The 15697-nt window shown below is 45.9% G+C and overlaps 1 protein-coding gene across 1 annotated transcript in view; it reads right to left on the bottom strand.

The window, feature by feature from the left end:
- The window catches only part of LOC147631280 (DNAJ heat shock N-terminal domain-containing protein), a 93156-nt gene that overhangs the window by 69080 nt on the left and 8379 nt on the right, over nucleotides 1–15697 (bottom strand). Inside the window, exons 2-3 of the mRNA XM_086809631.1 lie at nucleotides 2197–2266; nucleotides 1970–2018 (exon numbers count right to left, since the gene is read on the bottom strand). Of these exons, the coding sequence (XP_086665757.1) occupies nucleotides 1970–2018; nucleotides 2197–2266 (119 nt within the window). The remainder of the gene's footprint in view (nucleotides 1–1969; nucleotides 2019–2196; nucleotides 2267–15697) is intronic.

The following is a 15697-nucleotide window of genomic DNA, read 5'->3' as shown; positions in this document are numbered from 1 at the left end:
TGTTCCATCTGCCAGCATATGAAGGATTGGGGGCTGGAAGGCCGGAGAACTCAACTCTCTGTAGAATAGGATCTCCCCAGAGGCAAGGAAGTGATAAGGGACTGACTCCACAGAGGCTATGCAGATGAAGGGATGGAATCCCAGGAGTCTGAGCTAGAATCAAAGTGACAGTGGGGGGAGGATTCCATCACTTTCCCAATAACACCACCTATCACCTAAAGGAGAAGAAGGTATTCCCTCCTGAGAACAAGAAAGCAAACTGTAACGGGAAAGGTCGAGACACCAGCCAGAGGCTCAAAAGCTGGGTTGAAGCCGTGCTGCCACCTCGCAAAGGAGGCCTGGGCCGTACGCAGTGCGATGGAGCTCAACTGCATGACTCTGTCCAATGTTGCAAGCGAATCAAACTCAATCTGGTAGTAACCACGCCCCAAGGGATGAATATCAGTGATCTTTATGGGTTCACCACCATGAAGGCTTGCCTGTAACAGATCCCTAAGCTGTCCACGTGTCGGGCGGCTACCCACAATCTTGCTGACCAAGGTGGAGGCCTCCAAAGATGCGGTTGTCGAAGCAAGGAGCTCAAGGTCTACTTCAGAGAAAGAAAGGCAAGGGACAGCGGCCTTGGTCGGGGATGACAGAGCGGCTGCCATGGAGTCCTCCAGGAGGTTCAAAGACCAGAAGATGCCGAAACTTGCCTAAAAAGAAAACTACCCGAAAGCTGACAACACTTAATCAGGGAGACAAGGAAGAGGATTGGGAGATGGGGACGGAAGGGGAAGCGAAAAGTGGAGAACAGAAGGGGGGAACTGGATGGCGCCCGGAAGGAGAAGAAAGAGGAAAAGGAGGGGCAAGGAGGTGCAGTGGCAAGGACTGGGGGCGGAGCACAGTCGGTAGGCTGTGCAGGTGGGCAATGGAGGGCAGCGGAGAGGAAGGGACAGAGGCAGAGCAATCGTGGGGGCTGAGGCAAAGGAGGGAGGCGAAGCGGGAGGGGAAGGCGGGGACTGGCACAGGTGGGCAACAGCAGCGCGAAGGAAGGGGGAAGCGTGGGGGTACGGATGTGCTGGCGAAGGCGATGGAGGGATAGAGGGAGGGCGGTGCCGGCAGATGCGCAACAGGGGAAGTGCCAGCAGGCTCACGCTTCTTCAAGTCATGTTGGTATTCCAAGGGAATGAACTTCTTGAAAAAAGGCATAAACCAGCTGGCTGCAAGTTGGACAAAGACTTCAAAAAACAAATGCATGTCTGCTAGTACCACATAAAGATAAACCAATGAAAAGTTCAAGTTATTTCCCACAAGATTCACAAAATAAAGTGCAATCTTGACTCCATGAAAGTCTACTCACAAAGTTTCAAATTATCAACTCCAAGCATAGCATAGACTATGTGCCATATGACATTTCCACTTTCCACCCATGTCATCAGCACCCTAAAGAAGATGCAAGTTTTTTATAACACTAAGCTATAGGTTGAAGTGGATGAAGGCTAAGCGTTACATCTCCAGCAATTACAGCTTGCTACAAAATAAAAATATAATAAGAACTGATACCCCCCAATGAGGTGATAGCTCAAGTGGTAAAGGTGTTTGTCTAGGAACACGAGGTCCTAGGTTCAAAACCCCACAAGGTGCTTCCTTGGCGGCATCGCCTATGGGCAGCTTAAAAAGCACCTACGGAAGGAACTTGGGCCTAAGCTTTGTTTTTGCTTTTTCTTTTCTTTTCTTTTCTTTTCTTTTTCTTTTTTCTTTTTTTTTTTTTTGGGGGGGGGGGGGGGGGGGGGTTGTGAAAGAACTGATATCCCAAGTGACACATCTGGTAATGGAACATCACGTGCAATACTCATAACAGTCTATCCACATTAAGTCATCCACTTGCCTATGTCAAAGTCCCTAACTTCGTAAAAATTTCAAAGAAGCCTATGCTTGCAGAGAATAAACTTCTCTTTGACCAAAATGTGCAACTTTATGAACTTGCCTGTAAACTATCTGATTTGATACCCCCATTTTGTCCACTTTCTGAAGTCCTGAAAGAGAGAAGAAGGAAGAATACTTCAACATTATCACAATATTTCTTGGAAACTTCTACAATTGCATTGTCTGAATGCCACAGCACCCAGCTCTTTTATCTCTTTTGACACTTGAACCAACAGAAGAGTCTACTCATGACAACGTGAGAAAAGAATGTGTATTTCGTGATTTTACCTCAAAGTAGTTAGCTTTGTGTATGCATACTCGATGTCTTCAGTTGTTGACTCAGGTTTTACTTCCAGTACTGCACATAACATAACTCTGTCTTTAATACAGACCCAATTTGCAGAAACTTGTCAAATACCTTGAGCAAAATTAAAGCAAATTTAAAAAAAATCGTATCAAGAAACTCAATAGTAGCTATAACTTTCAATTTGCATACTTGTGAACTCAAACCATAGACACATTATAACAATCAAGAGCCAACCAATGAGCTAAAGGAAAATCCAGCAAACAGTTCACGAATGAATGATTATTTCCTGTTTGCCCAAAAATCTTCAGAAAAAAAAAATGCTGTTCATAAATCTTTGCAGGTAAAAGATGAAAAAGAGGTGGCATGCTGCATTCTGCCATACTAGCGGGTTCAAAACTTTCTAGTCTTATCAAATTAATCACAAGTACTATTGGCTCTGATTGACCTGACCTGGTTTTCAGATGCCACACAACCTAGCCAAGAAGTGCTTCCACTTATGGAAAATGTGATGCAAAGGGGGCAAAACTTCCATGAGTGCCCAAAAAGTGAATGGATGACATGATAAGTCCAACCCTCTCACTTGGTTGAGATTTAGACTGCAATGTTCCTTCTAGTGATGAGCATTTTGTACCGAAGTGCCATTAACAAATTCAAAACAAATCTAGTCTTTTGTTATGCATCAGATGGTAGCATGCATAACTTCTTGTCTCCATACACAGCTAAAGCATGAAGGCTTCACACCCGCGCTAAGCAGTTCCACACAAAGGGACCCTTAACAAATGAAGAATTTATGTGCTGTATGCACAGACGGAAGCAATCAACAATATACAAAGTAGAGCGAGTCAAAGAGAGGGAGAGTGTAGGCCAGCCCACAAGTAAGGGCCATGCAAAAGGGACCAAATGGGCACCATAAAAGAGCAGAATCTGGGGATGAATGTGCTAACACCCCCTCTCAGCACCAGATGCTGAACAAACTCCGAGAATCCGAAGATTAGGAGCCAAGGAAGCCTGAGAAACCGGCTTGGTGAACAAATCTGCAGCATTCTCCGCGGAAGGACAATACTCCAAACGCAAATCTCTAGCAAGAACCCGTTCACGAACATAGTGATACTGAATCTCAATGTGTTTCGTACGAGCATGAAACACAGGGTTCTTGGCGATGGCGATGCAACTCTGATTGTTACACCAAAGAAGAGTAGATCCGGTAGGACGACAGCGGAGCTCCTCCAATAATCTCCGCAACCATATCGCCTTACATGCAGCATAACAAACTGCACGGTACTCCGCCTCGGTAGAGGAAAGCGCCACAATAGGCAACTTTTTACTGCTCCAAGAAATGGCTCCAAACCCAAGTCAAAAAACACAACCAGTGGTCGAACGCCGTGTATCTGGATCTCCAGCCCAGTCTGAGTCAGACCATCCAACAAGAGTGCGTCCTTGGCCATAGAAGATGCCAAAATCCAGAGTGCCACGCGAGTACCGAAGAACTCTGAGAGCACACCGCCAATGCTGCTGACGGGGTTTGGATGAGAAGGAACTCAATAAACTGACTACGAAGCATATGTCCAATCGCAAGTAGGTCAACCATACCAAACAACCGACAAGAACCCGATATTGTCCCTGATCAGTCCTTGGAGAAGCATCAAGTGAAGAAAGCTTCTCACCAATATCCATAGGAGAAGATACTGGTTTGCACCCTGAAATTTGTCGAGAATCTCCCGAGTGTACTTCTGCTGAGAGAAGAAAATGCCTTTCAAGATCTGCCAAATCTTAAAGCCAAGAAAATAATGCAAGAGGCCAAGATCCGTCATCTCAAACTTTGTCTCCAAAGCATCCATAACAGAACGGATCCGCACAGAATAAGAACCTGTAAAGATGAGGTCATCAACATAGACCACAATGATAACAATCAACCCCCTCTCAAGGAGGATATAAAGGTTCGAATCCGCGTGAGAACGGCACAGGCCGAGCTTCTGAAAGAACTCATCAATCTGCCGGTACCAAGCCCGCGGAGCCTGCTTTACACCATATAAAGCCTTCTTCAGCCGGTACACATGATCCTGTATGCCCGGAACAACAAATCCTGGCGGGTGATCAATATAAACCTCCTGTGTAAGCTCTCCATTCAGGAAAGCTGACTTGACGTCCATCTGGAAAACGGGCCATCTATGATGTCCTGCAAGTGCAAGAACGGTGCGAATGGTAGTCATCCGGGCCGTCGGAGCGAAGGTCTCATCGAAGTCGACTCCAGGGTGCTGAGCATAACCCTTGGCAACCAACCTCGCCTTGTGCTTGTCCAAGCTGCCATCAGCTCAGAACTTTGATTTGAAGATCCAACGCACACCAATCACCTTACGCTGCAATGGCCGAGGCACCAAAATCCAAGTGCCATTCCGTTCGATAGCATCCAGCTCTGCCTGCATAGCACGACGCCAAGGCTCATGTGAAAGAGCCTCGTCTACAGAAGTGGGATCAGAAGGACCATTAATTATAGTAGACATAAGAGCATAATTAACAAACACTGCAGCAAGCAGCAAAGCATGATTCATCTCTCTATCTTCACAGTTGTTATATCCTTTGCAGCAAGCAGCAAAGCATGATCCTTTACATTGGTCGGAGGAATGTGAGGTAGTTTTCCAAAAAGTGAAAGAGGTGTTGGGTGCTATTCCTACAATGCAGGCGCCTAACTCGGAACAGGTATTTTATGTCAACCCTTCGGTAGGTGAAGATGCACTTGGAGCTATGTTGTTACGGAAGGGGAAAGAATCACATTATATGCAACCAGTCTACTGTGCCAGCAGGGTAAAACTTGCTAGAGAAAGGTTGTTATCAGAGGTGGAACTTGTTATGGTTAGTGTGATGTATGCATGTAGGCGGTTCCGCCACTACTTGTTGCCTCACCCCTTTCTGTTTTTGACGAGCTACACTTTTTTGCCTCAGTTGATAAATGGCACAAATTTATCCAAGGCTATGATGAAGTGGGTGATTGAGTTGCAGGAGTTTACTTTCTCATTCTTGGTGGAAGAGAGTACCAGGGCTACCTTAGCTGATCTATTGACATATAAGGAGAGTCCTCTTCTTATAAAGGAGGAGACCATCAAGAAGCCAGTTGAGAATGTGGTTGAGTTGGTGAATGCACACTTATTATATTTTGATGGTTCCTACAGGAAAAGCCATGATGCAGCCTCAGGAGGTTTGGTGCTTTATGATCCACAGGGTTGCCTTGTTTTTAAGAAGGGTGTTAAGGTGGATGCACATAGCAACAATGAAGCGGAGTATCTGACTTTGGAAGTTGGATTGCAAATATGTTTGAAGCATGGTGTACACAGGATTCGCATTCGTCGAGGAGATGCATTGCTTGTGGTAAAATAGGTGTTGGGAGTTTGGAAGTCAAAGAATGTGTCACTCAAAGAGATGTGTTTCAAGATTAAAGGTTTGTTGAAGGGATTTGAAGCTTGGAGTCTTAAGCATGTGGATCGAGGCCATAATGAGGAGGCTCATGAAGCAGCCCAGGGAATGATTGGTGAAGTTTTTGTTCTTAAAGCTCATGCACCATTCTATTGTGGCACGAAGAATTTACAGGATGTTGAGGAGTTTTTGTTAACAAGAATAATTCCTAGTGGTATTGAAAAATCAAAAAAATATGGTTTCATCAGGAAAGCTATAAGGTATGTGATGGTTGGTGATGCTTTGTATTTGAAGGGAATTGACTTGATAATGCGACGGGTCCCTTGGAAGAAAGAAATCTACAAAATTCTTAAGGAAAACCATGAAGGAGCATGCGGTGGACATTTTGCCTCAAAGATTACTTTGCATAAAGTATTGCAGGAAGGTTATGTATGGCCAAGTGTACATAAGGATGTTAATCACTCGTGCAGGTCATGCAAACAATGCCAAGCTCATAGTAGACGGATATTAAGGCCTGAAATAAGGAAGACAATTCTTGCTTATGATGTTTTTGAAAAATGGGGAATTGATGCTGCGGGACCATTGCCTATTACTAGCCGAGGGAAGTGCTACATCTTGACTGCAGTGTTGACTACCTTTCTAGATGGGCGGAAGCAAAGGCAGTGAAACAAATTACTGCTAAGGAAGTGGCAACGTTTGTATATCAGGATATTTGTTGTAAGTTTGGTGTGCCATTGGAATTGCTTTCTGATCAGGGTCCAGGTTTCAGAGCAGAGCTTATGGACTATTTGTGTACAAAGATGAAGATCAGTCGCAGTTTTACCACACCTTACTATCCACAGTGTAATGGCTTGAATGAGCGTTTCAATGGTGAATTGATTAAGATTTTATCTAAGGTGACAGAGCGACAAGGCAAGAATTGGGATCTGGAGTTGCCTGCTGCCTTGTGGGCATACAGGACAGCAATTAAAACTGGTACTGGTTTCACTCCATTTCATCTTGTTTATGGGAAAGAAGCTTTATTGCCTAGTGAGGTGGAGATACCAGCTGTTAAAATGTTGGAAAAGCTTTTGGAAGGGCCTAAAGTGCCCTTAAAGAGCGGCTGTTATATTTACAAGAAGCACAGCTGAACAGGGATAATGCTTTGAAGCATTATGAAGATATGCAGACAAGGACGTTGGAGAAGATCAACAAGAAAATTAAAAGCAAAGGAATTATGAAGGATGACTTGGTATTACGTTATAATAGCAGGCTGGATAATTCCTTTCATAAGAAGTTTCAAGTTAAGTGGGAAGGACCTTTCTTGGTGATGCAAGGATTTGCAAATGGTACCTATCAATTGGCAGATTTAGATGGGACTTTGCATGCTTCCAGGGTAATGGATACAGGCTAAAGAAGTATTATGCACGTTTGACGGTGATTGTACAGGATGCAGTGTTAGAAGATGTGATTTCCAATGAAGGGCAGTCTTTGCATATGGATTTAGGTCTTGAAATGCTTTTTGCTACTGATCATGAATGATTCCGCAGGCTGGGGGTTGGGCAAAGTATGTCAGGCAAAATTCTGTAAAGGTGTTTTGAGTCCGTGTACATATGGGATGCATGGTTTGCAATAAAACTTTGCCCTAAATGCCCTGGCAAATGTACAGACTGAATGGCTTGCAGTGAGTTAGTACATGCATTTTTCTTTGGAGTAGGTGCTTGAGACTTGAAGTTTTATTTGTATGAGCTTTCTATTTGCCAAGAGGGTGTCTTGGATGTGTACAAACAAGAGGTGAAAGAGCATGAGGATGTCAATGATTGGGGCTTTGATGAGCCTCTGGTGGAGATAGATGTACATATGCTGGTTTACGTGGAGAGAGCCAAATCTAGACTGTAAATACTGAAATCTACAAGGGACGCCAGCTAAATATAGTTTGCTCTTTGTGCTTGAGTTTGGATGTACTGGCAGATTTTTGGAATGGCCGTATGTCTCCACATCGCAGGGGGTTTGGGCATGATAGCCATGGTGATGAGACGTAGTGTATGTGTGGATTCCAATGTTACAAAAGATAATGATAGAGGCCTAGATAGGTACTGCAGTGTGGCATGGGAACCACCTTATAAAATATATATATATATATAAACACCACCAAGTGGCAAGTGAAAAAAGAGCCAGCTGGCCGCTTGCTTTGCTGCCAACACGACCTTCAAGAAGGTTGGCGAAGAGAGCTTACGGAGAGTTGCCGCCTGGAGAGACCAAGGGATTTTTTGGAGAGAACAGAGACGGGAAGGCGAGGTGGCCGCCTTGTGCAAAAAGGCTCTCGGGTGAGAGTGGCTGGAGCGGAGCCGCAGGTGCTGAAGATGGAAGCCGCCTCTGGCTGGTGATGTTTGGAAGAGACTATGTGAGCGGGCAAAGCTAAGGAGCCACTTGGTACTGTGGATGACTGGCTAGGGGATGCTGGTGTCGAAGTCCTCTTGAAGCGAAGGTGTCAACGTCGCCTGGGAGGTGTGCTGCTGCCGATTCAAGGGGTTGCCTTGCTTGTCTTGGACGTGGTTGGTGACAAAGGATAGGTGTAGATTGCTTGGGCGGCTAACGCACTCGCCTACATCGACTGTGGTTGGCGACTGTAAAGGTGGGCGGCCTCTGTGTGTGCGCAGGAGGTGGCACCAGCTGCAGCGGACAAAGAGAGGGAGCTGGCGACTGTCAGTGCGGAGAGTGAAGGGACTTGTCGACAGCAGAGAGGAGCGAATGATGGTGTCGACGGCACAGAAGCAAGGGGCCCTCACCAACTGTAGAGGAGAAAGCGGCGACTAGCTGGGGAGAGCAACGAAGGAGGAGTCGAAGCGGAGGCAGCTGACTGGGCAAAGGGGCCTCTGGTGTGTGCGTATGGTGATAAGAGAGCAGGGAAATGGTTCTTAGTGTAGGTGTTGTGAGCAAGGGGTGTGTGGGCAACCAAGTAAAGAATAGCCAGTCGTGGTGACCTGAGTGAATTGAGAAAGAAAGGGAATCTAAGGGTTTGAATTGAAGGGTGCTTGTGTATATTCTGGCTTGAATTTGTGTGGGATAAGAGAGAGATGTGGTGAGACGTGTGTGATATCGTCTCTGGTGCCTCCATTTTGTTGTTGTATTCAAAGTTTGTGCTGGAAGGCTATAGAGGCCTTGTGTTTGTTTCCTTGTTTCCGCCTCACAGTGTTCACCGTCTTTCTTCAGAAGTCAACATGATACTATTCTAAGTTAACCTTCCCATTGACAAATCTCCTCCGAGGACGTGAACGAAAGTTCATTAGTCCTATTGAATGGAATGAAAAACTGGATGAGGCTTTTAGAAACCTTAAGCTGAAGGTGGGAGGATTCACCTTGCTTAGAACCTACCAAACCCTTGCAAACCATTCATGGTTGAGATTGATGCTAGTGATTACGCGATAGGGGTAGCTTTGTTCCAAAGGGTAGACCTGTAGCTTTTGAGAGCAAGAAGCTCTCTGATGCATAGATGAGATACCCTACTCAGGAGAAAAAGCTTTTTGATGTGATTCATGCTTTAAAGATTTGGAGACAATATTTGTATGGCTCCCCTGATTTGTAGTCGTAACCAACCATGAATCTTTACAGTATGTATGTGACCAACCTCAGTTGAGAGGAAGGAAGGCAAGGTGGGTTGTGTTAGCACATTCATCCCCAGTTTCTGCCCATTTCTGGTGTCCTTTTGGTCCCTTTTGCATGGCCCTTGATTGTGGGCCTGCCACCCCTATTTTCCATATTTTTCTCGGATTTTTCCCAGCCCGTTTGGTATTTTACCAGTCGGCCAGCTACTCTGCTCCAGTCGGCCAGCTTATTCAGCTTCAATCGGCCAGCTCTCCCCACCTATAAATAGGAGGGGCGGGCCTCTCACTTTTTAGTCTTGAACATATTTTGCTCCCTCACTTATGAGACTACTTGTGTCTCTTGCTTGGGACTGTTTTGCTGCAGTATATTCAGCATAGTTGCTCCATATCTCTCTCTTGCACTCTCTATTCAGCACACTCTAGTGCTCCTTTGCTTCCGCTCTGTGCACTCATTCATGGTATCATCACTCCCGGTTCAGTGACTCCTCTGCTGCCCCAGATTCAGCCCTCTTTACAGCACCCTCTCCTCTGCGTTTTTTCTCAGATTTGCACCCTCTTTGTTGCTGCGTTTTCTGGACAGCATCTTCTGATCACTTCCTCTTCAGATTGGCTTCACCGCTTGCAGCCATAAGGTAATTTTCTGATCAGCGTTTCATTCCACGTGGAGTTTGGATATAGGCGGCCTGTTTTTTCAGAACAGCAGCCCTTCTTTTGCTGCGTTTTCCTCTCCGGTGGTCATTCCCTAGTGCAGAGGTGGATTGTGGTGGTTCGGGCTTTGGTGGCACCGGACACTTCTTCTTCTGAGATTGTGCATATTTCTAAGATTGAGCCCAAGCTTTTGTGATGGCTGCTCCGACTTCTCTTCATATGTTCTCTCAGTTTGCAAAGTTGGATGGTTTCAACTACACCTGTGGAAGGTGAAGGTGAAATCAGCCTTGCATGGCGTGGATCTTTGGGATTGGCTTGTTACACAGGCCAATGCCACCCCTCCCACCCTTGCTTCCGGTGGTGTGACTCAGGCACATACTGATATTTGGCAGGCGAATGATCGTCGCGTTTTCTCCTTTCTGATGTTGAGCTGTCAAGATTCTGTTCTCTCTCATGTGCGTACAGCCAATGTTGCACATGAAGTTTGGAAGGCTTTTGCAAATCTCTACGAGATTAAGTCTCCGGGTCGGATTTTGGCGTTGGAAAAGCAACTTATGAACTTATCAGTTTCTACCTTTCCATCTTTATCTGCTTTCATCTCAAAGATGAAAGATCTCCGGGACGAGCTTGCTGTTTGTGGCAAGGACATCTCTACAGAGGACATGGCTATTCGGCTTCTCTCCAAGCTTCCAGAGAGGTTTGATGCATATTTTCAGTCTCTTGTTTCTTCTTCTCATCCTGTTCCAGCTACTTGGGAGGAAGTTCTCCCCTCCGTTATGCAGATTGAGTCTCGCTTTGAGGAGCGGACTGGCACCTCTGGTGGCCCTGATGGAGCTTTGGCAACGCGAGATAAAGGGAAGAATCAACAAAAGAACGGGAAAGGGGGTTCTAACAAGAACTCCAAGGATTTCGACAAGGATAAAGACAAAAGCAAATCTTCTAAGAACAAGGACATTGAATGTCATCACTGTGGCAAGAAAGGTCATAAATCACCCCAATGTCACAAGAAGAAGCGTGATGAAGCAGCAAAGAACTCTTCCTCTACAGCGGTGTCTCACACCAAGAAGGATGATGGCATTCTTCTATTAGCAGGTACTCGTCATATACTTGCTTTTGTGACTTCTCAATCACGGGCGTGGATTGTGGATAGCAGTGCTACTGCTCACATGACACCCCATCGAGATTGGTTCGAGGACTTCATTGCCAGGTCAGGCGAGATCACTTTGTGTGATTCTTCTTCCGTGCCAGTACATGGTCATGGCACCATCCCCATCTTCCGCTCTTCCGAAGACAAGAGGTACTTGTCACATGCACTCTGCACTTAGTGCATGGTGACAAACTGGCTCATCATCAGCAGTGCAACATTTGTACATTATTAGAACCCAATAGGATGATATTTGTCGTACGTCGTGACCCCATTGTACATCCTTAGTCCAGGATAAGTCAGGCATGAGCTACGTAGGTCATTCCTCAGCCTTAGCGGGTCACTCAGTCAATCAAGTCCCTTAACCCACTTGGAGAGAATCATTCATGCATGTAGAGTCAGTAGAAGCCTTAGGGTATGCATCAGAAAGCACTCTGCATCCTGCATAATATGCATTCATATGCCTGTGCATCATTTAGAACATCCCAAAAGCCTTAGGAAATTTACTAGGATTTATTTGGTATTTTTCCCATATTTTATGGTTTTTATTTAAAATTTTAATGTCATTTATAAACATAAAGTTTATTAAAGTTATGACCAGCCAACTTGACCAACCCCTAACTAGTATAAATAGGCTTGGTCAGTCCTTAGAAGAGCATTCAGCCCTCAGAATCCAGGCGCCTCATATCCTCAGCCCTAGGAGCATCCCCGCCTGCAGCCATAGTCTCATCCAGCCCTTGGAGTACTTGCGTTTTGCTTCAGCCAACCCTGGTTCTCCAACGCAGCAGTTCAGCAGTCCCTACAGCCATCAGGCGCAGCCATTCAGTACTTCCACAGGCCCCAAATCAGCAAACACATCTGCATTTTCTGCATATTACACAGCTAGCCTGTGTACAGTTCACTACAGCTCTGCGTTTTCAGTCCTACAGCAGTCCAGGTCTGCGTTTTCAGTCCTACAGCAGTCTACATCTTTCTATGCAACAGTCATCTGGTGAAGGTAACATATCATTCATAAGCATTTACAGCATAGTTACATAGCTTAGAACAGTCCACCGCAATCCTTTCTCAGCCTCAAGTGTGCAGCCCTTCCTCGTGCCCTTGGGAAGAGTGCATAGGCTCAAGATCAGTTCATTGAGGTGTTTCTACAGCCATGTACAGTTCAGCCAGGCTTCCGATCCTCCGAGATCTTGCGTTTGGCTTATCTACAGTCCACAGTCATTCTCTCTAAAGTAATAAAGCAAATACTATCTCGGTAACGGGATAGGGGGCCCTTCAGTGGGTAATTTCGGACCCAATCTGGTGTACAATTCTCATATAAGTTTGAAGTATTAAAGTGGATTGCTAAACTCACGAAACTCAGGATACAGAAGACGGTGTGAGCATTTGTGTAACAGGATCTTCCAATACACAGACTTCCGCTGCATATTACATTGGTATCAGATTCAGATTGTCCACACACACCGTATCCTAGCGTGGGGGCATCCTTGGATGGTTAGATTGTGTTCCGGCACGACCACCAACTTCAGCATCATGTCTACAGAAGAGAGTACTCATCAGCCGGAAGACGTCTCCCGCGAAGGAGACCATGTTCTTCCGCCTACAGCAGACACCATAGCTCTTCTTAGAGCTCAGAACCAGCTACTCATGGAGCGTCTCCAACTCTTGGTGGAGGCAGTAGCAGCACGTCCTCCTCCGCCTCCAACAGCATCCGACTACATCTCCCTCTTCTTTCAGATGGAACAACAAAGGAGAGAGGATGAGGCCTGAAGAAAAGAAGAAAAAGCAGAAAGACGGGACTATGAGGAAGCCCAACGCAGGATCGACGAAGACCGGCGTCAGGCTGAACTCGCCGCTCGGGAACACCAACGTGAGCTTGATCGAGAACGTATGTTACTCCAGCACCAACGGGAAAAGGAGGCCATACACTTGAGGTATCAGCAGCTCTCCTCAGTCTCCCCAGTCATACGTGTCACCAGCCAGCAGTCCACAGCAGCATCAACCACTATCATTCGCAGTCAACCAAACTTCAGTAAGTATGATGGTAAGTGTGATCATTCATCAGTTAATCAATTTATTCATCAGTTTAATGCTCATTTTCCATTAGCTAGGATCACAGACCCCCAAGATAAAGTCCACTAAGCGGCTCCCCATCTCACTGGTGAAGCAGTCACTTGGTGGCAGCATTGGTCTAGTATTCCTACAGACCACGCCACAGGTGTCACAGCCTTTGACTGGGACATCTTTGTCCATGACCTGAAGACCAGATTTCTCCCGCCCCAGTACATGACCGCTCTGAAAGATGAGTTCTATGGACTCAGACAGAACGGATCCCCAGTGCTTCAGTTTTCTGGAAAGGTTATTACTTTAGCACAGCAATTAGGGCTATCTGCGCAGGCTAAGATGGAGCAATTCATTCGTGGATTGGACTCTAACATTCGGTTCACAGTTCGTAACTTTGAACCAAGTACATATGACCGGGCTCTGACTCTCGCTCAGAATGAAGAAATGAAGCTGAACGGGGGCAAGCCCAAGCTGTCATCTCTGTCCAGTACCAAACCCCAACAGCAGCAATCAGCTACACAAACAGGGAAAGGTAACGCTTCTTCTAAAGATGCTAAGAAGGACGGCAGTAATAGCTCCAGTTCAGGGGGTAAGAAAGATAAGGAATCTAAACCTAAGAAAACCCCTGATGAAAAGGCTAAAGTTGGCATTACTGGAGGTTATCTTCCTCCAGAGGAGAAAAGGAAGTACCAGTCAGAAAATAGATGTTTTTTCTGTCATATTATAGGGCATGGTAAGAAGGATTGCCACAAATGGCAAGCGGCACAAACCGCCAAAGCTCCTTCTGCCACAATTGCCATAGCCTCCCCAGCTCCTCCAGCCCCGCCTACTACCTCAAATGCAGGTCAACTTTTACCTTCTATGCATCCTATGCCATCCCTGGTATTTAATGCTAAGTAGGAGGGTGAGAGCAATGCTGCTCAGAAGAGCCTTATCCGAGCTTATGGCTCTGCCTAGGGCCGACAGTTTGTAGTCCTTTTCGATATGGGTAGTTCTGAAGACGCCATCTCTCCCCAATTGGCTAATAAATTGAACTGCACATTAGTCCCATATCATCTGGATGTGGACGGGTTTACACCTGGTCTTCGCACCCACATTTCCCAGAAGGCACAGCAATTTGCCTTTGAAGTTCAAAAGGCCTCATTTCAACAAGATTTCATCGTCTCACCTCTGTTGGGGTGTGACATGATCTTAGGAATTCGGTGGTTCCGTCAGTATGAGCCTATTCCCGATTGGGGGCTAGACACTTTTACTATTTGTAAAGGTTTTCCTGAGCCTGTCATGATTCGTGGGGATAGAAGCATTCTTGGCATCCCATTGATTTCGCATCTCTAGGCCAGACAAGCTATCCGCAAGGGAGCAGAAGGAGCACTCCTTTATGTTCGTGCTCAAAGAGCCCCTCCCTAATTAGTAGCATCCATTACATCTTCAATCTCTCAATTAGCAGACCTCCTATCCAAACAACAGGACATTATGCTTAGGGACGATCTCCCGCCCAGTCTCCCACCCTCTCGCCCTGAGGACCATCACATTGATTTGGTCCCTCGTTCAGATCCTCCTAGGAGGTTTCCCTATCATCGTTCCAAGACTTTAGAGGGCGAGTTAGAAAAGCAGTTATCTGAGCTTCTCCGGCCGGATTCATTCGGCCTTCTTCCTCCCCATTTGCTGCACCTATCCTATTTGTCCAAAAGAAGGACAAGTCTGCACGCCTTTGTGTAGACTATAGGGCATTAAACAAAGTCACTATCAAGAATAAGTTTCCTATGCCAAGGATAGAGTACATTTTGGAGTGTTTAGACAGTGCTAAGTTTTTCACTAAGATCGACCTCAAGAGTGGTTACCATCAGGTCCGCATTTTTGAAGCTGACATTCCAAAAACAGCTTTTCGGACAGAGCGTGGTCACTACTACGAGTTCATAGTCATGCCTTTTGGGCTTACAAATGCATCCGCAACCTTCAATAAGATGATGTCTAGGATTTTCGCAGTCCACATTGGGAAGTGTGTTTTCATATTCCTTGATGACATACTAGTCGTCTCAGCCACTGCGGAGCAACATGAGAAAGATGTGGAGAAAGTCTTGCAACTTTTGCGAGATAATCAGCTCTACATAAACGCCAAAAAGTCTGTCTTTGGTGTTAAGGAAGTTCAGTATTTGGGCTACATCATCGGTTCCGATGGGATAAGACTGGATCCATCAAAGGTTCATGAGATCTTAGATTGGGACATTCCTAAGACTGCCCAAGAAATCCGCTCATTCGTAGGTCTTTGTCGGGCCTATAGTACCCATGTCCATCAATTTTCCAACCTTGCAGCACCTCTTACCGACTTGCTCAAGGGGGTGAAGACTCGCAAGCAAAAAGTCTCAGTTTCAGGCAAGGCGCTTGATGCATTCCGTGCACTCCAGAAAGCTGCCTCAGAAGCACCTGTATTAAAGTTAGCATCATGGGACGGACTTTTCGAGGTCATCACCGATGCCAGCAATGTAGCCATAGGTGCAGTCCTTAAGCAAGACAATAGACCCGTGGCATATTACAGTAGAAAGTTGGATGTCGCCGAAAAGAATTATTCGGTATATGACAAAGAGCTTTTGGGTGTGATCACAGCGCTCAAACATTGGAAGCCTTCTCTTTATGGAC

The sequence above is a fragment of the Cibotium barometz genome, chromosome 15 (assembly GCF_041138505.1).
Source record: "Cibotium barometz isolate CiBa-2024 chromosome 15, ASM4113850v1, whole genome shotgun sequence".
NCBI classification, from domain to species: domain Eukaryota; kingdom Viridiplantae; phylum Streptophyta; class Polypodiopsida; order Cyatheales; family Cibotiaceae; genus Cibotium; species Cibotium barometz.
Note: the sequence above shows the minus strand (reverse complement) of the source record. Positions and strands in the feature narration are given on the sequence as shown.